The 26,079-nt window shown below is 37.2% G+C and overlaps 1 protein-coding gene across 1 annotated transcript in view; it reads left to right on the forward strand.

Moving 5' to 3' along the window:
- Nucleotides 1–26,079, forward strand: part of RELN (reelin) — a 250,778-nt gene that overhangs the window by 56,755 nt on the left and 167,944 nt on the right. Inside the window, 4 exon segments of the mRNA XM_042467668.1 lie at nt 1,967–1,999; nt 3,456–3,534; nt 11,570–11,666; nt 17,083–17,134. Coding sequence (XP_042323602.1) covers nt 1,967–1,999; nt 3,456–3,534; nt 11,570–11,666; nt 17,083–17,134 — 261 coding nt within the window.

A 26,079-nucleotide genomic window follows, 5' to 3' on the forward strand; every position in this document is an offset into this window, starting at 1 on the left:
TTGGGGCAAAAAATCTCTAAGCTTTTTCAGGTAATATAGAAATCTGAGAAATAGTATGTCTTCAATCTTCTAATTTTATGGCTAAGAAATTAAGAACTATAGTTTGCCAGACATTTAATATTTGTTGAACCTTACACATAATTTATTTCAAAACTGAAAAGAATAATTATAATTCATCAGTTATTTTCCCATTGCTTCTAAAATTCATCTCTTGTTCTTATGAATCCTAATAAAAATGTCTACAAAAATATTGCCAAGAGAAGAAAAGCAACCCAAGAATGAGCTATACATAACCAATATCACATATTATGAATGGATGGCCAAAGTAAAAGTCCTGGGGATTGTTCACAAATACAGCAGAGTTTATGAGCCGTCTTCATTATTGCAAATTTGTGGTTATCAGAAGTGATATGAAATTCTCTGTCTGATGTTTTGGTTCACTGGAGACACAAGCTGAAATTTCCACTCAACCATGAAGCTTACGAGGTTGTTTTAGGGCAGTCACTTTTTTCTTAAACCAACCATGCATGGTTTTTCTTGGAGTCTGAGGAAAAAATTAGAGCATAGCTCCTAGAAAACCCCATTGCCCAGGGATTCAAGAGGTTGTAGTCTTCAGAAGTAATCTTTTTAAGCAATGACTATTCTGATAGCAAATGAGTATGGGAAGAGTTATATTAAATGAATTTGAGCCCAGTATTTCTGTGTTTTATCACAGATCCACCACATATTTACATTTTCAACATTTTTTTAGAACTATTCTTATACATTTTGATAACCTGTCTGATGTTAAATACCATCTGTACATCATTGATAGAGAATATTTGACTCTTAAAATCTTTAGGCCTACAGCTCTCTCACTCAGTAAGAACTTTGAAAAGGGATTGTGGAAGTTTAAGCCCAAACATCTGGGAGACCAAAGGTTCAATCATCTCCAAATCAGGTGGAAGGGCAGAATATATAAGTATAGTAAACATATAAATAAAAAAAACCATCACTTGATTATGAGTTAGGCTTGCTGGATGAAATGGGGAACAATGCTTCTGTACTCTTCACAGTTGTGTAGTCCAATTCCCTCTTGTACACAACGATTAAAGGTGATTTCATCTGCCAACCCTATGTTGAATCATACTTCACATGTCACAGGAAATGTGTCACAGGCACACTCCACTTGCTTACTACATAACTCCACAGTGATCACTGGAATGTGAGGGGGAGAAATGGGTTTCCAAAAATGTTCATTGACCAAGGCTCTAGGTGGTTTGTTTTCATCATCTTTTCAGTGATGTCTCTTCTCCACATGTTACCCGGCTTCCTTTGGAGACATATATTTTCCAGTACTGTGTAAATTTTCCAATAATGTATGAATTCAGTTTAAAAGCTAATACTCAGTAATTTAAACGATCCTAGAAATATGAAGAAAACAATAACAACTTCAAACTCAGGGATATGTATGCCCTGTAATTTGCTTAATATTTCTAGGATATCGAAAGCTTTCATGGCTGGCATCCATAGTTTTTTGTTGGTTTTTCGGGCTCTGTGGCTGTGTTCTAGAATAATTTATTCCTGACACACCTTCATGCCACCATTTCCCACAGATGCAGGCGAAACATCAGGAATAAATTTTTCTAGAACATGGCCACACAGCCTGAAAAACCCACAAAAAAACTATTTCTAGAATAGTCTAATTTTCCAAAGGAGGAAATCTTCAGCCTAGTCCCCTTCTTGTAAATATTGGAAGAGAACAGATTATGAATTGTGAAATATTATTTCTTAAAACGAACAATTAACAACACACATTTTGTGTTATTACCTCCAATACATTTTACCCCAGCACTAAAATTTGGTTGTAGCCAAAGACTACTATGAACATGTGAGAAAATCAGACTGCAAATTAATTATGAAAGCATTAAAGTAGCATTTATTTGCTGTCTTGTTTTAATGTGATTTATTTCCTTCTATTTTGCAGCTCCGACAGAAGCTCCTTTGCACCCCCTTTTAGGTATGTCACTAGAGTTATTGTTATTGTTTTCCAGCTGACGTTGTGTTACTATATTTGGAATTTCAGCATTGTTATAACAAAGCAATAATGAAATTGCAGCTTTGAAAGAATTTAGATATAAGTTAAAGTTCAAAGAAAATTGAATATACTTAATTCTGGCAATGCATTTGTTTATTAGATTTCAAATTGTCGCATCCTAAATATACAACATTTCAAATCTCTTGTCCTCAGGTGCATAGATCAGGCTTTGACAAAACAGCAAGGGGGGTGTTACTTTATTTCTAGATTAATCCCAGATTGGACTCAAAATCATAACTGAATCTTTTCCAGTTCACTTTGCGCCCCTTAAATGCTTAGTAAAATAGCTGACAGATGAACGTAACAGATGTCTCCCTGCCTCTTTATAAATATGTTTGAGCTCATTTGTTTATTACATCAGCACTATGCAGACATTAGTGCTAGAGGGTATCCGTACTAAAGTGTGTGTGTCTGTGTGTGTGTGTCAGTCAGAGAGGAGAAAGAAACATGACCCCACCTACGTCCAACAGGCAAACCACAAACCCCTCCTCTTATGTGTAAAATAGAAACATATACATAGGGCTACTATTGTGATAACTTTTCCTGAAAATATCCAAACTGGTTTGGAACGAACTTAACATCACCTGAATCTTTAAGCTGAAAGTATAGTCATATAGTATATTTTTCCATTTAGTCCTCTGCTACGATGATACTATAATGTTTATTGGTGAATGTTTATTGAATATTTTCAACACTGTTAGGGTCATTGGGAGAAAATTAAGCAGCACTAAGCACAGGGCTGTTTATGTTCTTAACAAAAACTAGCCATTTTAAATTTTAGCTCTGATCTTTCTTATATTAATGTAAATGAGAAGTAGTTCCTTTGACCACAGTGGATTTAAAGTTGAGGAGTCAATTCCTTTAGCAACAGTTCAAATATTGAAAACTTAGAGGGTGGACACTGAGAACAGTGAAAGAATGGCAGCTAGCTGATCATGATGCTATGTGAGCCCGACCACTGAAGTTTCATATTTGTGTGATATCCCACATATAGCAGAACTTCTGTTAGCTTTCCAACAATTGACAATAAGGAACATACCAAACTGAGTCAGACATTTGATCCATCCAGCTCAGTATTAGCACATAATCTGGCAACAGCTCTCCACAGTTTCAATTACAAGTCCTTCACAATCACACCAGATCCGAGAGACTGAACCCAAAGGCTTTGGTATCCAACAAAGCATATGCTCTACCAATGTGCAGGAAGGGTTGAAATTCAATGAAACAATAACTTTAGAAAATAAAAACAAATGCAAGACATCTGAGACATGCTTCATTTATATAATCTTTGCATAAAAATGTCAGTTAAAAATAGGTGTTCTGCATTCATTTAATTTGACAAAACCTACCAGGATTTTTTTTATCGTCTCCTTTTCAGCTGAGATGCACAGTGACAGCATTATATTACGAGATGACTTCGATTCTTATCACCTACAAGGACTGAATCCTGCTATGTGGTAAGTTTAGTTTAGTTTTTACATTTAGTTTAGGTAAGTAAACAACATAATTCTATTTTCAATGGAGCAAAAGCCAAACACTCCCTGTTCTCATGACATGGAGTAAAAAAAAGTAACTTATTTAGGCTATTGTTTACTTGCAGAGGTGTCTTTCCTGTCCCCATGATGATGCAGTGCTGGCTCCAAACCACTCCAGTGGATTAGATTGTGGGGTTGTACACATATGCAAGCAAACAAAAATCCTATTGATTTCACTAGAACCTTTGGTGAAAATAAATGCTCTCTAGTGAGTGTGGAGGGCATTTTCTCTATGTTTTTTTGGCAGACTCCCCCCCCCCAGGCATTTTAGGTCCAGAAAGGGCCTTTTTGAAACAAGAAGTGAACTAGAAATGCCATCCACTCACTTCCTGTTGTTAAAGGCCTCTCCTGAGGCTGAAATGGCCCAAGGGGCCAAAACATGGTGAAAATGTTCCTCATGTCACCTTGAAGGTGTTGAAGGGACAAAAAAGCTTATGTTTGTGGTGGGAGTGCAGCTCTCCTGGAGGGCCCCTACTCTCCCACAGTTGTTCACACAGACTTTAAATTAATCCAGCATGGTACCAGAACAACAATGAAGGAGGCAGCAACCATGTCATTGACCAAGAATAGAGACTAGTAGTGCATATTTTCACTTGGGTTCACTCAAATTCTTTTTATTCCATCTTTCTCTCATCAACAGAGGAGTATCACATAAGCATCAGTCTTCCTGTGTCAGCTACTTTAGGTCCAGACACAGATAACTGTCACTATATAGACCCACTAGGGTTCTAGTGCTCTCAACTTCAAGATGCGTAGAAACTCTTTTTCCTTGATAAACACTTTATTAAATACAGGCATACCTCAGTCAACAAACCTCTGACAAAAAGCTCTTTTTAACAAAGTCTTTTTATGGCTGCCCAGCCTCCTCTTTCTCATCATCTATCAAGCTAGAAGCATTGTGAGGATGTGTATGGAGGGAGTATTTTGTATAAAAATACACATTTTTCATGTTTAAAAAGGGGGGAAGAAAACTTTCCATAGACCAGGAATGACTAATATGTGGCCCTACCAATATTACGTCATCAGTCCTAGCCAGCATAACCAGTGGTCAAAGTTTATGGGAACTGAAGTCCAATAGCATCCAGAGGCTCCAAATCTGACATCAGTAATAACATACAGGTATCTGGTACAGTGGGCTCCTTGTATCCACTGGGGTTTGGTTCCGTGACTCCTGTGGGCGCCAAAATTAATGGATACCCAGGTCCTATTATACACAACGACATACTAAAATTGTGTACCAAATGGCAAAATTTAGGTTTGCTTTTTGGATTTTAAAAAACATTTTCAAGTTGTAGGAGGTTGAATCCTATGGAGATGGACATATGATAGAACCAAACAATATAATATCTGGAGGTTAACCAAGGCAGTTTGAGATGTGAAGAAGTAAGAGAATGCTCTGTGTTTTTATATTGTATGATCTTAAACATCATGTTCAGAATTGCCTAGTGAGCGAAGAATGTAAAGTTGTAAGGAAATGTAATAATTTTTTTCACCAAATTTAATGTAAATGGTTACAGAGACAAATGGAAATGTTGCAACAAATCCTGGCCCACCCATGTTCTTTTGAAGATCTGCATAGAACCGGTGCAAGTACAGTTTAAGTCTCCTTTATCCAGAATTCTGAAAATTGAAATATTCCAAAATACATGGATGGCTGAGATAGTGACACCTTTACTTTCTGATGGTTCAGTGTGTACAAACTGTGTTTCAAATATTGCATATAAAATTACCTTCAGTCTATATACATAAGGTATATACAGAACAGAAATAAATTTCAGTTTAGACTTGGGTCGCATCTTTATGATCTCATTATGTACAGTATATGCAAATATTCCAAAATAATTTTTTTTAAAAAAAACCCAAGGTCTAAAACACTTCTGATCCCAGGCATTTTGGATAAGGGATACTCAACCCTCCATGGAAATAGAAAACCTATCACAGACATAGGCACACACACACACACACACGCTCACACACACACACACAGCTGTGCAGAAAAGGATATAAAGCAGGTTTCTGGTTCAAATTTCCTGTCAGTAATAACAAGACCTCAAATACCCAGTAAAGAGGATCAAGGAGGAAAATGCTCAGGCAGGACTACTGTTAAACATAAAGAGAATAAGAATAATGACCATGGAGGATGTACACAAATCAAAAGAGTCTTTTTCTTCAGCCACCCCTAGACTGTGGAATGACCTGCTGGAAGACATTTGACAGCTGAATATGTTGTCTGAATTTAAAAGAGCATAAAAAAACCCCAGCCTCTTCTGACAGGCTTATCCAGATGATTTTTAAACTGTGAACTGTAAATAATGAACTTTTGAATGTGGATTGTTTTAATCTGTGATTTTTTTCCTTTTAAATTGATGTGTGTTTTGATTGATGTCTTTTTAATTGATTTTGTTTGTCTGTTAATTGTTGTTTCCCACCTCGATTCATGGGCAGAGGCGAGTAAGAAATAATAATAATAATACCACCAAGATATAATCATGTTAATCTGTAAAATCAGTATGTAGAGAGATCTTGTATCACTTTTGAGACTAACTGAAAGAAAGAAGTTGGCAGCATGAGCTTTCATGGATTTAAGTTCAGCTGAGGAAGTAGACTTAAATCTACGAAAGCTCATGCTGCCAACTTCTTTCTTTCAATTAGTCTCAAGGGTGCTACAAGATCTCCCTACAATATAATTATTAATTATTATATTATATAATAATTATTATATATTGCTGGAGTAGAAACTGGATATGTTGGTTTTACATAAAGAGCTGAGGCACTTCTATATGTCTAGAAGGCTAAAAGGAAATTCTGTTTGCAGTAGTAGTTCTCTGCTTGGCTGAGTTTCCCGTGTGATTGCCTTCTATACTTTAAGATTTAATGGAACAAGATGAACATCTACACAGCTTCAGCATCAATAGCTGTATGTTAGTAGTAACATAAAACACCTGGAGAAAGTCAATTAAATCCATTTTTTATCATTTAAGATGCAGGATATTTGAGATAAGCAGCAAAGGCAATTAAGAGCATCGCTTAGAGACACATTTGCTGTATAAACTGCAAATTGTGTCAAGAGGACACGAACCTTGTGGCTGCAAAGTCTCTTCCTTCTCCTTTGATGCCCTAATGACACTACTAATATCTTGCTGTCATTCTTTTCTTCTTCTTTTTTCCTTTGAGGCCCTAAATCTAAGCCATTTAATTTTTGAAGTAATAAATTTCAAAGGCGACATGAAGGCTTGGAACTGGGATTTACTCAAAGCTGTTCATCATTTTATAAGGAAAATAATCCTAAAGGAGATGAAAGATGATAAAAAGAGATGTTCCAGCTACCCACAGCTCTTCACGGTATTTCTGAAAACAGATTATAAAGGAGAAGTAGCCAAGAAGCAAAGCCACTTTATATGCATAGAATATGAGAAATTAAAGAGAGAAAAGGCTTTATAAGGTCATCCAGATTAACCTTTAACCAGTGCATGGGTTCCTCTTTGCTATATTTACAGAGAATGTCACTTAAGTGTACATACATGGACTAACAACAAGAGCTTTTATTTTGTGCTCAGTGTTGTGGCGGGGGAGAAGAAGAGTTGAGGAAAAGAAAAACTGATGGTGGTAGTCAAGATGAAAAATGACATGAGAGATGTTGGGGCCATACATCAGTTTTAGATTTTGTAAATTAAACACAGATTGTATGATGTAGAGGAGGTACAGTTAATTGTGGAATATAGTAATCAGTTAGGGATAAGAAGAAAAAGGAAATGTGCTATCAGTCTCTGGGTGGCTGCTGAACACGTAACAGAAAGTACACTTCTTCTGGTGGATTAGTGAGAATCAACGTGGAAGTATTTACTTATCCTGTAGAGCAAACTTAATGGTAATGCTTGTCAGGTGGTGATCTCCAGGCTGAATCTAGCCCTTGCAGCTGTCTCCTCTAGATACTAACAAGCCCCAGTCTCCCCCTCCTCAATTAATTTCACCACCCTGATTCAGAAATCATAAAGAAGAAAAGGGGCTACAGTCAAGGAATGTGCATGTATAACACTAATATATATGGCTGTGTGTGTGTTCTAAAAAATTAAATAATAGAACTATTAACATCTTAAAGTGTTGCCTTACTATTTAAATAATTAGTTAGTTCAACCTAGCTGTAGCTCTTGAGGCTATTTCATATATTCAGTTCATTGTTTCTATGCATTGGTCATGGTCCAGGGATGTACATCTGCTGGATCCTGCTGCTTCAGCCAAAAATGTAAGATTCAAAAAGGAAAAAAAAGGAAAACTGAACCTAATATATTATTAAAATATAAATCACCATTCTTTATTTTGTATGTGTGTGCATAAGCTCAAATATCAGTCTTTTTTTTTAATTCTAGCAAGCAGATATTTAGAGTATCAAACTTAGTTGATATTTCTGTGTAGAAATAAAACGTTTTAAGTGTGTTGAAAGATTTAATGTTGAAAATGATGTGATTTATTGTGAAAAAAAGTGGTGAATACGATGGATAGTCATAAGACACTGTTCTTTCAATATTCCCAAATAAGATGCATTACATTTCATTTGTTGCTCAAGTACACATGTCTAAGAACAAAGCCAGATATTAAATGATTAATTACGGGGTATTCTTTTACCCAAATTCATTAGCAATTCATTATACAATAGTTCCAGACTAGAGAAAATGATAGTGTTGACCAAATGTTGGGAGAAAGATATAAAATATATAAATCTGTGCAACATACAGTTGGCTCTCTATATCCATGGATTTTTTTATCCATGGATTCAACTATCCATGGCTTGAAAATATCCCAACAATATATAAATTACCAAAAGCAAACCTTGATTTTGCCATTTTATATAAGGGACAACATTTTACGGTTGTATAAAATGTGATTTGATCATCCACAGATTTTGGTACCCACAGAGAGTTCTGGAATCAAACAACAGCAGATACCAAAGGCACCGTTGTATTTTATTTATTTAACACCCAGCCTTTCTCCCAAAACTGGAACTCAAGGTAGCTCACAAGAAGACTTTTTAAAAGATACAAATAAATATGTGGAACGTGTGTGTATGCACATGCCTTCAAATTTTCTGTCAACATAGGGCAACCCCATGAATTTCATAGGGTGCTATATAAAATACAATTAGGGTGATTGTAATAGAACCATAGAACTGAATAAAAAGCAGTTTTAAAACCACATAAAACACAAATAAAAAATAAAGCAATTCTCTTTCCTCCTTAAAAGCCCCCTCCTCAACAGGAGATTATTTTCTATAAGCCTGCATCAGTTTAAAATAAAAGTGGAAGGACAACAGAGCAGGAGCCAGGCTGGTTTTTCTTGGAAGGGAGTTACATAGCCTTCTCCCACATCCTCGCCAAAAGGTGCTTGTGAGGATGGCAGGAACAAGACAAGGGCCTTTCCTGAAGATTCAATTCAAAGTTCCACCGAAGCTGAGGCTTCTTCTCTTCTCTTTTGAAGGGAAATGCTCTTTGTAAGCGTAGAGTTATTGCCACTTTATCCATTATTTGTTTCTTTCCCAAAGACATGAACATATAAAGAGATCAAGAATATTTTATTATTTCAAGGAAAATGATTTCAATCGCAAGTATCAGGAATTCTGCATATCCACACTCTTCAATCTATAGTTTAGAGATTATAAAACTGATAGTGCTAAATGTTTGTGCTGGCATAACAATACATTTTAAAGAAGATAACTTACAGAAAATAAGGAACCCAAAGCATGCAAACTGTTAGCAATACATTCATACAACCTTGAACTATCCTCTGGTTCATCAAGGATTTTTGAGTACCCACATGACACAATATTATATAAAATATTTGAGTTGAGAAGGACATATTTCCTTAACAAGCAGTCATTTCAACCTCATGTTCATGGGTAGTCTTTTGGCAGTCTACCCTTGTTCTGAGTCCATCTGTTGCAATGGCACCCTGCCTATTTATGCATTGATTGAGTCTTTTTTCAGAGGCATAGATGCCTAGCAACTGTTGTGCAATTATTTCAGCAGGGAGTTGTTTCATTTTTGACTATGTCTAGCATTAGATACACTTACTAGGTATTATTTAAGACATCTAGAATGTTGGCCATTCAAATTCTAGGTTTATAATTAATTATTATAACAACAATGTAGCAAAACAGCTTTGTAAAAAAACAAGTCAGTCTCTAAGTTGCACCATAATTTGTGCCAATTCTGAACTATTGTCATCAGGTTAATCTTTTCATTTCATCCATTACTTTGCAAAATATGCTGCCAAGAGCATGACATGGAGGAAAGTATACATTGATTCAGTTACATAGATCTTTAGGAACCAATTTAGGAATAAATCCACAAAAGTTTATGACAAATACAACTCATTAGTTTTTAAGGTGGCACAAGACTTTTTAAAAAGGGTTTTCTGCAAATGGAACAAACATGGATACTCTCCTTTAAAATCCATATATCATGCTGAGCAATTTAACTGTGTGTGTGCCTTCAAGTTGCCTGTTGGCGTATGGTAGCCCCATGAATTTCACAGTTTTTTTTTTTTTAAAGGCAGAGAATACTCAGGTGGTTTTGCTAGCACCTTCCTCTGAAATATAGCCTTCATTGGCAGGTCTCAGATAGGATCCAATCCCTCTTTCCCCCAGCACCAGGGTGCAGGTAGGTTCTGCAGAATTTGTTTCCTTCCCCCACAGATCTCAGTGGTCTACCCTTAGGTAGTGCTAAGTTCCCTAGAGTCCCTTTTCTTCCCCCATAGACTCTGGTGGTCTATCTGGTACTGAGAACCAGGACCAATCATTATTAGGATTGCATGAGAATTGTGGGGAAGTTTTAAAGCGATGTCTTTGCACTTTTGCACCACAAGGGCATTGCAAGAGTGTTTTATGGAAGTAGAAGTTTTAGTGTTAGAGTAGTTGAACTTTATAGGTATAGAGATATGTTTACAGATGAAAAGAAAATAGACCAACTGGACAAGTGGATTGCCAATAAAGGAAGGAACCCATAGGAGGATGCTGACAGTCAGTGACAGCCCCCATACATACCTCATCATGTTGCAGAAATCACACTGAACCACAGCTTTCTGTGGGATCAAAATAAAATGAATCCCTTGTCACTTTTGTACTTATTCAGTAATAAGGACACTTCCTCTAATTTCCACAGCAGTCTACACATTTAAAACAACATGGAAATGTTTGGTTTTTGTGTGTGTGCAGTATCCCTTAGTATACTATTTTTCCTGCAAATGTAAAGTGAAAAATTGGACAGATAATTGTTTAGCATCAGTTCAAGAAATCTGAAGTCAGCCGATTTTTTTTTTAAAATGAATGTCAAAGCAGAATTTCCCACTTCCTCAATATACACATTCAGTACACTTTTAGTACCTAATAATAAACAGAATACTAGTAGCACAGTTAGTCACAATTTTGTTCATGTAAAAAGAAATGTTATGGATGGAATGGTCAACATTCTATTTTTGGAATAAGTAAGGAAAGAAGCCAGGTTGATACTGGGACTGTTTTGCTGTTCTTTTGCCATCCATTTATGTTGATGCCAAGACTGATCTGGCAGGTTTTGTCCTACTTACAGATGTACTTAAAATAGTTGAAATGTATAATATTTACCAAGCTCTTCTGACTGTAATACAACACAAATATTTGTTATATTTGAAAACCCATGGTATGAATGTAGTTGCAATTTTTCCCCCATTGATTTAAAATATTTCAAATTACTTTTGTGAATAGATTTTGTTTTGGAGTTGGGAAATAATGAAATACTTTGGGGTGTTTGTTTGTTTGTTTTTTAAAGGGGTGTCTTAGAAGCAAGCCAAACAATGTTTCTGATTTGGATGGTAATTTATTCGTTAACTTTAGGCTGTTGAACATTCCTTCTAAAAGCCAGAATGTTGGGAGTCTCTCATTTGTTATTCAGTGCTTTCAAGTTGACTGTGTTCTGTTTTCCTGCAGGTTTGAATGTAGTAATTGTGAGGTTGGAGACCAGTGTGGTGTAATTATGCATGGCAGTGCTGTCACTTTCTGTGAGCCATATGGGCCAAGAGAATTGGTAAGTGGCTGTTTCCTAATTTACCTGATTTGTGGGGTTTCACATTTTGTGGGTAAAGCTTGTCAATTTGTTTTACATTTCACCTTTAACCTAAGCGATCAGTGATTCTGCTTCCTTTCCTTGGGCCTGTGACTTATTTGTATTCCTCCCCAAATAATTAAGTTCCTCATTCAATTCCAACATACCCTTCCAATTTTTTACCTGTTAGATTTAAGAGCTTTAAACATTCTGGTTATATTTCTAATTTTCTTTTGGCATTAAAGCCAAGACAGGCTTGAAAAGTGGAATTAATAATCTAAGGTTCTGGCTTCACCACAAGAGCATTACTGGCATCATCCCAGGATGAGCTATTTAGTGGTAGAATATATTTTTTTTAAAAAAAGGGAAAGATGTGCTAAGCATCAGTGTGACAGCTGCTGTCATGGAGTGGCCACAAGGAAAATCCTTTCCACTCGAGATATCAAACCTACTAATGAACCCTATTTAAAAATAAAATCAAAAATATTGAAGAAAGTGTCAGACAGGTCAATTCATTTCCCCACTACATAAAACATCTGAATAAATAATACTTCTTTTTAGTGTTAACAGAAATACTTATCTAATACTGAGGACTGAAGGACCGCTAGCATGCCAAACCATATGAAATAGATTTTGGTCAAATAACCAGTAGAAGGAGATATGGACTGGGGAGACAGGGCAATCATCATGGGAGAAGGGAGAGTCACAGTGTATTGTCTGAACCCAAACTGCCATTCACTTCAGATAGTTTGGATAGCCTTGGCAACTGGGCCGCCAGGCTCAAAATGCTGCTGTTTAATGCAGGTCAGTAAATAGAAAATCCAGCACCTGGGATCTTGCCAGTCTGGCATGTTCTGCTACTGCTGATTTTTCTGGCTGGTCCAGTCTGCATTGTTTCTCATGTTCCTTGATTCTTGTTTGCACATTGCGTTTGGTGGTCCATATGTGTGCAAACAAGAATCAAGGAACACGAGAGACTCTGCAGACTGGGCCATCCTGAAAAATCAGCAGTAGCAGAACATGCCACAAACCATCCTGGGCATAAAATACTGTTTGAAAACACTGAAATTCTGGACCATGCCAATCACTACCATGTTAAGGATGCACAGGGAAGCCAATGAAATCCATAAACATCTAGATAATTTCAACCGGAAAGAAGAAACCCTTAAAGTGAACAAAATTTGGCTACCAGTCCTGATGAATAGCAAAATAAGGACTCAGCAAATGCAAATGGAAAACCATTCAGAGCCGGGGGCTTTCCCAGCAGATAATGATCACCAATTAGCAGACACTAATCCTCTTTTGCATTAGCCTCCCAGGCTGAGGCCTGCCATCAGCACAGAACAAGACACATGCAAATCACTCCTGCATTCCCAGGATCACACAGTATATATACACCCACTTTTTCCAGGCAAGTATTCTCTGAAGATGCCAGCCATAGATGCTGGTGAAACATCAGGAAGAAATTCTTCTAGAACATGGCCACATAGCCTGAAAAACCCACAAAAAACTATGGATGCCGGCCATGAAAGCCTTCCACTTCACAATGACCATGAAGGGTCTATATAAATTCAACCTAGATAATGAGGAATTTGAAATAATTAAAGATGTCCTGCATCTTGGATCAAACATTGATCAGAAAGAAGACTACAGTCAAGAAACAATAAGAAGACTAGGAATGGGAAGGGCAGCCATGAAAGAACTAGATAAGATCCTAAAGTGTAAAGAAATATAGCTGAGCACTAAAGTTAGAATTCTCCAAACCATTGTATTCCCCATCACCAAGTATGGATGTGAGAAGAAAATAAAGTCATTTGAGATGGGATGCAGGAGAAGATTGCTAAGGAAGATTGCTAAGGATAGACAAACTAATGGGTCCTAGAACAGATCAAGCCTGAACTCTCCCTAGAAATCAAGATGATGAAACTGAGGCTGTTGTACTTTGGCTACATCAAGAGAAGGCATGACTCATTGGAAAAGACAATGGTGCTAGGAAAGGTAAATGGTAGTAGAAAGAGAGAAAGACCACATGCCAGATGGCTGGGCTCAATCAAGGAAGTTACAGCCCTGAATCTGGAGGACCTAAGCAGAGTGGTGGAAGACTGGGGGTCTTGGAGATGTCTCATCCACAGGGACTCCATGAGTCGGGGTCAACTCGAAGGCAGTTAACAACAACAGCAGCAGCAATTATTTATATGTAATGGTGTGCTGTTTTTGATCTTTTATTTTGTAATTATTCTTTTAAAGTGTTTTAACTGTTTTTGACCATGATTTTTAAAATCATGTTGCTGTTTAATTCTTTTTTAACTTTTGTAAAATAAGATTTTAATTGATTTTTTTAAAAAAAAAATAATTGGAAACCACATTGGGTCCCATCCTGGGAGAAAGATGGGGTATAAATGCAATAAATTGTTAAATTTAAATAAGCAGTTGCTATAAAATATTAATATGAATAAATAACAATGAATAACAATTAGCCATGGCCCTGAGTTTCCAAGGACTCAGCAAGACTGTTGAAGACCAGGGCTCTTAGAGGTCTCTCTTCCATAAAGTCACTATATGGGGAAGCAAACTTGGTGTCAGATAACAGCAATTAGATTAATTTTCACTTTTACAATTTGGAATAGTTGATGTGACAGGAAAGTGACCACAACAAATAAATGAAGAATTAAATGCTTATTTGAATAATTTCATTTTAACTTGTACAGTTTTGTTATTTCTGATGAAAATGCTGGGGTCATTCTGTAGATTTCTAAGACAGTAGCAGGTTTTATATAGGTGTGTATATATGCCTTCAAGTCACCTGGCAATTTTATGGTGATCCTATGAACTTCATATGGTTTTCTTAGGCAAGGAATATTCAGAGATGGTTTGCCATTGCCTTCCTCTGAAATATAGCCCACAGGTATAGCAAAATAAAATTATAAATATGGCAAACATATTTAGTAATATAATATCAAAAAACAATTTATTAAAACATATTTTAAATTCTCCTAATTATATGAAACACTTTCCTTTTGTAAAATAGGCCACACAAAAATCCCCATTTAGGCCCTGTACAGACCAGCAAAAAATGCCAGCCTGTGGACGGGGTGAGGGCTGAGCATCCGCACGCTTCAAGCCCTACTGCCACCGACAGTGTGTCATTGTAGCACACGCTGGTCTACAAAGCACGCGCCATGATGACGCACCTCTGGTGCAGCGCCCAAATGGTGCAGCACCAAAGGGGCATCAATATGCCATGCAGCAGCAGCTAGGGCACCCCTCTACGGAGGCCAGATTGGTGCAGCAGGATGCTGTTGCCATGGCACTGATCTTGCCAATAAAGGGGCGATCTGTTTTGCCCCTTAGCTAACAAGCCTTTCAAAAAATAGCCCAATTGACCAAGATATTGGTAGCAGAAAGTATATTGAAATTTGCAGTTTAAACTAGAGGGGGTGGGCAACTGTAACCTTTTAATAAGTTTTTGTTCCATAATCTCTCACTTTTTCTCCTGTTGGTTAGGGCTAATGGGAGTTGTAGGCCAAAAATATCTGGCAGTCCATAGTTACCCATCCAAGGTTTAAATGAATTAAATTGGAAGCATAATACAGCAGCATTAGAACAACACAGCAGAAAACAGAGGTGCCTAAATTTGAATCAGCAATAATGTGCCAATTCTTCTTCTGTAACATGCACTGAGGGTATTTATGCTCTCTAGATCAGTTCATCAGCAGGAACAGCCTTGCCCCACCAACCCAGTTGGCCAAAATCAGCCAGACAAAATAACCAAAATCAAAAATGGGAACACTTACAACATTACCTCTAACTGAGTCAGAGTCTCTATTACAGTACTAACTTAAACTTAAAATTAATATTAGACCTGTCATCTTATTAAAGAAACAGAAGCTATTTAATCAAATGGGTTGTCATCAAGCATTTACTCAAATCTATATAAACCCATATATGGCTAGAATGAGAGCCAGCATAGTGTAGTGGTTTGACCATTGGACTATAATTCTTGAGACTATAATCTCTGCTCCATCATGGAAACCCACCAGGTGGGTTTACCTTAGGGTCATCAAAAGTTGAAAATAACTTGAAGGCACTCAACTACAACATAGCTAGAACATGTGCAGTTTCCATAGCCCTGAAGCAAACAGTCACTACTCGTTTTGATTCCATGCCTTAAACTGCTTAGAATGAAGGTAGCAAAATTACCAACTATGCCCCCTTGATGATTATTATTGGCTATCTGAAGAAAAGAAAAGAAAAGAAAAGAAGGAGCGGGGAGTGTGGATGGTGCTGGAGGTGAAACTGTGTTCTATCCATCCTTGAATTAAAATAACAGTAGTGAAAGAACATACTGTTTTTAGCTGGAAAGGAATAGCAGTGGCTTTTTTCATGTTGTCTGCTGTCTCCAAATTTTATAAGTAATGACAAAATGTATTCTCATGCAGATCAAGTATGCCTGTTTAATTTTTAATTGATTAATCTAAGCAATGAATGCATTTGTGATTATTATTTGGTAAGAGTTTTGGGTCCTTTTTCATAGAATCATAGAGTTGGAAGAGACCGTAAGGGCCATCCAGTCAAACCCCCTGCCATGCAGGAAATCTAAATCAAAGCATCACCAACAGATGTCCATCCAGCCTCTGTTTAAAGACTTCTATGGAACGAGATTCCACTACACTCCGAGGGAGTGTGTTCCACTGTCGAACAGCCCTGACTGTCAGGAAGATCCTCCTAATGTTGAGGTGGAATCTCTTTTCCTGGAGCTTGCATCCATTGCTCCGGGTTCTAGTCTCTGGAGCAGCAGAAAAAAAGCTAGCTCCCTCCTCAATATGACATCCTTTCAAGTATTTAAACAGGGCTATCATATCACCTCTGGTATCATACATTTAGAAAACATGATTTCTGATCATATACTGTCAGAAATGACCTTCCATGTGTCAAATTATTTCATCACAGCTCTGGTGTCTGGAGTTACCCATGCCACAATGTGTCATTACTGCTATGTTAGATTCTCCTTCCCCACTATAAGTTCTTTATGGCTGCTAGGTCACAGGGCAACTTACAACTTTAAAACAGGACAACAGGAGTTTGCCACTTGTGTGGTACACAGTATAGTTGTATTTCAGTGCCCCTAACTTTTATGCATCATATTTATTGTAACATTTGGGAACTGAAAATACTTCCACCACTCTCCCTTCAGAGCAAAGGATGTCAACTTGCATGTGGTAAAATAGCAATAATTTTGAGGGCTGGAAAGAAACAGCTTGCTATTGTTAAAAACGATTGACTGGCACAGCATCAAACTGAGGTGACCCAAAGATTCCTATTTTTATTTCCATTAAAAATACAATAATCTGATTATTGTAATTTAATTCATCAATTGTTCCTTTTCTTTATTCTCTAGACCACTAATGGCCTTAACACAACCACAGCTTCTGTACTCCAGTTTTCTATTGGTAAGTTTTTCTATGGTGACTTCAATTTAAAAAAGTAAAAAATACAATCGAAGGTTATAATTTAAAAAATATATACATGTCATATAAAGATAAATAAAAATAGCTGTAAGTAGACCAGTTCACCTATGTTGTAGATAAAGAGTTGTCTGTAAGTCATGAAAAAAGAAAATGTGTCATTTATTCCTCCCCACAGGTACTTAATATATAATTATCTCAGTGATGCATATTGTAGTTTCTATAGGACAAATTTTAATCCTTCCTGTCATGACAATAATACAGCTGTAGAAATCAAACTGAAGTATCATTGTATTCAAATCGTGCATACAGCTAGTTAGAACCGATATGTTAAGAAGAAGAAGAAGAAGAAAATGGTAGCTGTGGTCTTTGGCAGGAATGAAAAAATATTAATTTTTGAGGACATGATTCAGTTAAATGTGTGTGAAAGAAAACCATTTTTCTGTACAGATAACTCAATAAGGCTGAGGAAGCAATCCTGACTACAGCCTCCATGGAATCCAAGAAATGTATTTCCAAATTAAATTCTCATCTTTAACAAATAATTCTTATAGCAGGCTGTATCTCTGTAGGGTTGTCTTCAAACGGTGGAATTCTTTACTGGAAATGAAAACTATCAATTAAAATGACACTGGGGGCCTCCCACACATACACTTTGAATTAAACTGAGATGCCAGAAGATTCCAGCAATGTGTTGTACTTTGACTAATCGATCTATCTGTTTTTATACCACTTGGAAAGTAATAGTATTGAGATTAAGTAAATCAGCTAAGAAATGAAAGATCTACTTTAAATGTGTTTCAGCTGTAATGCATAGCTTTCCATTCTCCATTAATGCTATTCATTGTGTTATCAAAATACTGTCAAAGTGTTGCAACAGTACTGTTAGTAAAGAAGATCTGTCTCACACCTGAAATGCATACTTATATTAACTTAGGTGCACAAATCATTAGGTGTATTGTGTAAAAATAAATAGGTTTGTATGTGTATGTTCAATAAAAAGAGAGAAATACATTCCATCCAAACTTGCACCATTTGCTACCAACTGTGCCTGAAAGATGATGTTGTAAATAAGGTTAATATTCCAAACCATGGGGATCCCATCAATGAATTCAAGGATGCTTATTCCCAAGTAGGTGTCCACGCACTTGCAGCATAATGGTTGATTTGTATCTTACTAGTGAAATTGCCCATCTTCTGCTGTATTAGAAACCCATTAATTCCATCCCCCACCCTGGTATATCCCCCCGTCTCTCTCTTGCTGCTCTCTCTCTCTGTCAGTTCTTCCACTCTGTTGATGAGGGTGCACTGTATATTGCAAGACAACAAGGCATTTTAATTAAGATATGTCTTTTATTTTGTAATGTTCTATATTTTTCTTGACTGTCCTACATTTTGCAGTGCCTTATCATCTTTGGCAGTTAGGACATCTGATCATTCCCTCCCTCCATGGATCAATCTTTGGTGCATGGATTGACAACTTCAGAGAGACTGACAAACAAACAAACAAACAAATAATACCATAAATGGCCACATTTTCATTCTGGTTTTGAAAGATGGGGTTGTTGGGTTTTTTTTAATGTTAAACAATGTAGAAATCAGGGGTGCAAACATTTTAACAACATACTTTTTACGAACTGATAGCAAATTGGTCATTTTGTTACTACAGTGCTCCTTTCCCTTATGCGGGGGATTTGTTCTGGACCTCCCTCCCACCTAAGGGGTAAATCGCATATGCTCATGCACCATTGAAAATAATGGAATGTGTGCATGCAACGCAGCACGGTGTGCATGCCATGGGCACACACACCATTCATTAGATTGTCCCATGGCTTCAGCGTATGCTGAAAACCGCAGAAGTGAAGCCCACATATGGTGCAGGATCACTGTACTTTGGGTATAAAAAGTAATTTTGCCTTCAGATTTTCAAACTTTGTTTGGCTATTTATGGGGAGAAGGATAGCTATTTGGGTCCATTTTTCTTTTGCAAAGAGTTTTTTTTAAAATAAATTGAAATGTAATGAGTTACTTGTAACTAGATAAATAACAATTAATGAGGCACTAAAACAATAATGTTAAGAACAGCAGCAGTAGCAACAATCAAACTATAGCTGGCCCTCCATATTCACGGCCCTGAAACTCACGGTTTCGATAATTCACAAGGTAAAGACTGCTAATGAGACCAAAGAGAGGCTTCTGCTTGCTCTGTTATCCCACCAAAACATCTTAACTGACAACAGCAAAACCAAAATCTTGACAAAATGTAGGTCCGTGACTCTAACAACATCATTTTCAACACCTTTGCCTGATGAAGAAGCCAGTTAGGTGCTGTTGTATTTTATTGGACTGATTAAAATCTTACAGTTCAGGACTTATTCTGTGCAAAATTCATATGTAGCTATTTTGTGGTGAAAACAGCATTTTCCTGTGTATAAAATAATTATATATTCTACAAAGGAAACCTGTTTCCTGTGCAAAAAATGCTGTTTCTATTCAAAATAACTGCATACAATTTTTGTGCAGAATAAATCCTGCGCAGCAACGATTCTCATCAGTCCAGGTTTCTTCTCTTCGATGTTTCTTGACACTTGAGCATCATTTTTTACTATTTTATGATTTTTAAAGTATTATTTGCATTCCTACTCACTTTGGAGGACTGAGTAACAAGCACTATTGTAATATCATCTGGAGGAAGCAATGATTGAGTAAAATGAAACTATTAAAATAGATTAAAATTTTAAAATGTGTATTGGAAGGCTAACTAAAACCATATCTCTAGTATTTGTAGGGTGTTTTTTGTTTTTTGTTTTTGGCAATGTGAAATAGTATTCAAATATTCAGTCCTACATCCATACAGTTCAGCAGCAGGTAGGTCAAGAAAACTGTTTATCATTATGTCTTTCAGTTCGTAACACTTGGTTTCTGCTTGCTTTAAAGTATTTGTCAAGATCCTAATACGCCTTACTTTATGGCAGTAACAGACTGTACACTGAAAACCCTGGGCAACAGTTGAATGCTCATCTTTCATCCAGCTCTCTTCCACTGCCAAAACAGCAGGCGCAAATCGAGTAATTTGAGTTAGAGGAATGGATAATGATGAAGGATTTAAGCAAAAATGGCCCAGATTTCATGCTAAATCCAAAAGCTTCTTAGATCGTGTATATGAAAGGATAATTTCTCTGAGACAATTTTGTTAAATGCAGTTTCAAGTAGTACCACATGTTCAATAGCTGCTGGGGTCTACTAAAGACAAGATTCCCTGTTCCTGAGTGGCTGGTAGTTTGCTACATTTGATAGAAATAAGCAGTTATTTCTGTCAGTGTACTCATGTGTGGTCTTACTGATACATTTAACCACTATTATCCTTTAAAAAGAGAAGCCAAATTCCACAAGATATGACAGCCTTTGTAGATTCAGGCAATAGGCATGTTCACTCTGAATTATTATAAATTACTACTGGTGTTTCTTAATTCAAAATTAAAATGGTATTCTGCTTTTGCTTACTATCTACCCTGATGCCAGATAATTTCCAGCAATTTCACATTTTGGTCCTCGTATATAGCTGTGTTTCAGCAAGACTAAATGCTCTGAGTTACTATAATGTGCAATGGGATTACTCCTAATTAAGATATTTAAAAGCAATACCTTGGGGATCTTTTCAGCCAGATTTTTTAATTGCACAGTTTAGGGCTGCAGAAGATCACACGAGAGTTTTAAAGCTCAGCTGCCATGAAATATTAGCATGGTTCATTAGCTAATATAGTCTCTGCATCTCACGCTCAAAGCTTGTCTTCTCCCTTTTGGTTATGTCCCTGAACTTCCCACCAACATGATCATTCACAACCTCTCTATGGAAGGTGACTTACTATGATGATGGATTAATGACTAGACTGAGCATATATGCAGATAGTAAGGAAGAGGAAGAAAGTGGTGTAGCAGAGACACAAGCAGAGTGCAAGTTCTTTACATCCCTAGAGATACGGAAACACTTGCATTGTTGGTAGAAAAAAATAGTTGTATAGAATAAATCAGAGTCACTGTTATTCCAGTATTACGTAAGTGAATAAATATGATTTAACTGCAATAATTTCAAGGGGCAGCATATAACCCTATAGAGAGTTCATAGGGGTGCCATGTTGAGGCTCAGGGACCAGACTTTTCTTTTAATGTGTACATAGCAGTGGGGTGCAGCCACCACACTTAGGTTTGTTGCTTTTCTCTCCACCCCCACTAAAATTACCTTTTTGTAATATTGTGCTTTTTGTAATATTGCCTGAGAGCAGAAATATAAACGTTAAGGAAAAGGATCTGGAGTGAGAGGAAACAGGAACGGCTCAGAGACACATTGATATCTCTTGATGTTTCATTACCATTAAAATGTAAATTCTAGTTCTTTCCATTATAACCTGGCAATGGTGAGTGTTGTTCAGGGACGTAGTTAGGATTTTAGGAAGGGGGGGGGGTCCAGACTAAGTGCCACCATTATAATGGTACTTGGGTGCGGCAGTGCAGCAGCACACACCATTCATTTTTCTAATAGAAGGGGGGGGTCTGGACCCCAAGAACCCCCCCCGGCTACGTCCCTGGTGTTGTTTGTCTTTGCTGTGCATACTGAGGTAATGTGGGAAATGTTACTATAAGCCAGCTTTAACAGATTTCTGATTAAATGTGTGGGGGAATATAAGTTAGAGTTTGCACGGCCCTGCTGCTGTTGCTAGATTGCCACTTCTGTAAGCCCTAGCCATCACAGAGAGCGATGAGGGATGTTAAGAATTGTATTCCAAGAACATTTGGATAGGAACACATTTCTCATCCTAGGACATTATCACACAAGCCCCTTTCACACTGCAATCACAATAAAAAAATAAAATGGCAACCTATTGTTGTTATTACAGCCATCATCGCACTGTGATTGCCTTTTGCACAACTAGGGGCAGCTGCCCCCATCAGGCTCCCTTCCCTTCCTATCCTGTCACTTAACTCTGCCCTCCATCCCCAACATGCCTTTGTGTATTTATTTATTTATTCAACCTTTGTCGTGCAGTTTTGGAGCTATGCAGCCCCAATTTAACATTTTAATTAAAAAAATAATACTTGAGGCTGTGGAACTCCAAAATTGCCCAAAACCCTTAGGGAAAAAAATAAAATAGTGAGCGGGGAAGAGGGAGGGACAGTGACACCATGTGACTGCTAGTCGCGTGAATGCCCTGGGAATGGCTTTGCACACCCAGGGCATTGCATGATTTGCAGCTCATTCACAGGTTTCCCCCATGAATGAGAAGGGATGGCTGGGGCATGGGATAGAGATGGGAAGGAAGTTGCATTGTGCAATCACCATTGCTGATGCTGCTTTCTTTCCAATAAAATCGCGATTTAAAAGCCATGTGCGATAAAGCCCCTAATGTGGGGATTAGTTGCATGTATTCATAAATGGTAAATCACTGCTGAGTAACTGGTTTGTTTGTATTCCCCCAAAATAACACTATTTTTTATTATGGAACCACTGTATTGTTGTTTTAAACCCAAGGAATATATACTGCTATTTGCCCATTAACAAAATGAGGACTTTTTTTTAATAAGCAAAAGAATACAATACATTGTTATAATCAATAAGAAAAATTAGATTTAACTTCCCAATATATTGGGAAATCAATTATTACTGTCTGGAAACATTTCTGGATGCTATCTTAACAAAGGATAATATGCATCTCAATCCTCTTTCCATGTATATCCAGAAATAACTGATTAAGTCTATGGATTTTACTTTCAAGTGTTTGTTTACAGGAATTCAGCACTCTACGATGGTAGATTGATTGTAAGATAAAGGGGAGAACATAAAATATATTGTTTAAGCATATTTGGTTTAAGTAACCTAAACCAGAGAAAATAGCTTATAATTGAGTAGAGATCTGCAGCTATAAATATCCCAAGTGAAATTTAGGTTAGTACAATGGTGGAAAAAACATGTTGCAAGGTCCCATTGTACAGTTATCATTTTTAAAATGTGTCTTTTTCAAAACTAGAAATAAACTATGGGCTATATAGGGGGTTGTTTATTTATTTTACATTTTTTGGCATTTTGGACAGTTCGTTTAGCTCCTAGAATATCTCAGGTGCGAAAACGCCCCTGGGTCAGACAAAATTGCCCATTCCTGGTTCAGAAGCACATCTCAGTCAGTCCAGTGAAACATATAGTTGAAGGGTTTCTGTTACTTTTCATGAGCAATCAGACTGTGAAGAAGGTGGTCAAGGAAACTGGGGAGAACACTGTTGCTCAATGTATGCAGATGTCTGAGACATTTTGCTGGAGTAACATGTGCTAAACATTTCTGGTAATTGTTCAAGAGGTGCACATAATTCTAGACATAAATTTCTTTCTTTTAACTTTGTTACAGAAATTGTTTCTAGCAGGTGTGGGACTAGTAGAATTGTAAGGCAGGGAAAGTGGAAAAGAAAAGAATGTCTGTTCTTTTAATGTATTTTTACTATAGTAAATTTAGACAAACGATTCCTTCAGAATATAAAGCCCCAACTTGGGCATATGAGTAAATTTCGATATTATAAATGTTAGACTTGGCTTGTCTCTTAATCCACTTTTATGAGGAGCTCAGGAATGAGACATGTTCTTTAACTGAACTAGTGAAATAAAATTACTTCCCTAAGAATGAACTCTGTCCACTGATTCCTACACAAAGCAATTCATTTATGTTGAATTCCTTAAGACAACACAGTCTCCTTGGAATGTGGCAATACTGCAACTCATTAAGCAACAGCAAAACTTGTATGTTATCTTGGAGCAACTATGTAAGATGGGGATTCAGTAGTCAAAAGTAAATAAGCATCTGGAGATGAAGGTATACCTCATACTTCATTGTCAGTAATAATCAATATCATCTTGACATTTTGCCAAGCATCATGACAAACATAGCACTTGGCAGTATTTAACCACTTACTGGCAGTGGCTCAGTGTCTAAGACATTGTAGGATGACATTGTGGTAGACTTTGAATACCATTGCAGCACCTTTAAGTAAGCAGAACGTTCCAGACCAATGTCTTCAGCACTGGAATAAGAGTGCAAGAAGTACAACAATAAGGGATGGAGGAAGCCAAGATATGAAATTGAAATTGAAAGCACTCTTGCTTACTTCCTAGGTAAGCCAGGCATCACCACACAGCATATAGTGGCAGCTGCCAAGGTTGGTACCTGCTGGATCTCCATTCCAAGCCCCCACTGATTAGAAATGTGGTGACATCATATTTCTAATTCTAATTGGTATAGTGTGGGTTTTAAAAATTATGGCTGCTGAAATAAGTGGCTCATCAGCTACCCGAAAGCCTGTTCAGTCCTAAGACAATAAACAGACATATTTTGTTTATTCACTTAGTTATTTATCACATTTTAGCCATTTTCATGACTTAGATCTTCTTAAAGTAGCCTTATAATTCAACATTAATTTATTAATTAATATTTAATTAATTAATATTTAAAATATTTAAAATTCAATATTAATTTATCAAAATAGGTTTCAGTTTAAACCATTGAAAAATAAATCAGTTAAAAGACAAAGAGCCCTCCTCCTGACCACCATCTTGAGGGGGAGAGAGGCCTGGCCTGAAGACAAAGAGCCCTCCTCCTGACCACCATCTTGAGGGGGAGAGAGGCCACAACAACAGGCCTCGCCTGGAAGACAACATTCTTTTTTAATAATATCAATTATTCTTTTTAAAATATTTTTGATTGTACTTTGTATTTGTCATTGCAATTTTTTACTTGTACACCGCTATGATCAACGCGGAATAGCGGTCTATAAATAAAACTATTATTATTATTATTATTAAAATGAAATACAAACACGTAAGGGAACTTATTGATCAATGCAAAAATTCAGAATTAATGCCTTAAAAGACAAGATATACAATTTTCCCAAGTTTTAGCAATGTAATTCTCAAATATCATTTCTATCACCACTTTCTACAGATTGCTGATTATTTCATTTGGCAGTTATAAAATCTTCCAGTTTCCTAAAGAATTTCCTAAATTTGCTTTTCTGTGTGAGCAACTTGTCTTCTAGTGAAGATCCCGTCAGATCTAGTGAAGATCATTCTAGTGATGATCCTGTCAGACTGAGATGCCTCTCAGCTTCCATGTAGTAGCTCTGGAACCCATGCTGCTTCTGGAGCCTGACCATTTCTGCATTTGAGTATGATACTTGTGTCATCTCTGTTCCATACCTGGCTTGTGGCTTGCACTGAACTCTTTGCCATGAGATGGTGACTCCTGAAACCTAACATCCATCCATCACATTATATGTAGGAGTGGTATTTGACAAGGGTCAAGTGCACATGCTGTCCTATATTTACTTAAGAGGCAGTTGGAATACTTATACTGCCTAAATACCCTAAAGTCACAAGATCCTACCTGATCTTGGAAGCTAAGCAGGGTCAGCTGTGGTAAGTATTTGGATGGGACACCACCAATGAGTAGCAGGTGCTTTAGCCTATATTTCAGAGGAAGAAACTGGAAAAAAACTACCTCTGAGTATTCCTTGCCTAAGAAGACCACATAAAATTCATGGGGTCACCATAAATTGGCAGGTGGCTTGAAGAAGCGTGTGGACAGACAGTTGGAGTAGTTACTTTCTTGGGGGGGGTATTCAAACATTTAGAGGGGCCATGCCAACTAGGAGTTTGGGGGACAAAGGGGCTGAACAAACCACCCCCTAAGGGGCAGCCTGCAACTACCCCTTTCAGTGCTGGATCAGGACTATGGCAACTACTGTACATACCTCTGCCCCAATCTAGCCTTTCCACAGCACAAAAAGGAGCCATAAAAAGCAGCTTGTTTCTGCACTGCAGAAAGGGCGCCATAGCCGCCTCCAGCACCATGGCTTTTCTGTGCTCCTTTGGCGTTGTGTCATCTGGACGCAGC

Source organism: Sceloporus undulatus, chromosome 5, assembly GCF_019175285.1.
Source record: "Sceloporus undulatus isolate JIND9_A2432 ecotype Alabama chromosome 5, SceUnd_v1.1, whole genome shotgun sequence".
Taxonomy (NCBI): domain Eukaryota; kingdom Metazoa; phylum Chordata; class Lepidosauria; order Squamata; family Phrynosomatidae; genus Sceloporus; species Sceloporus undulatus.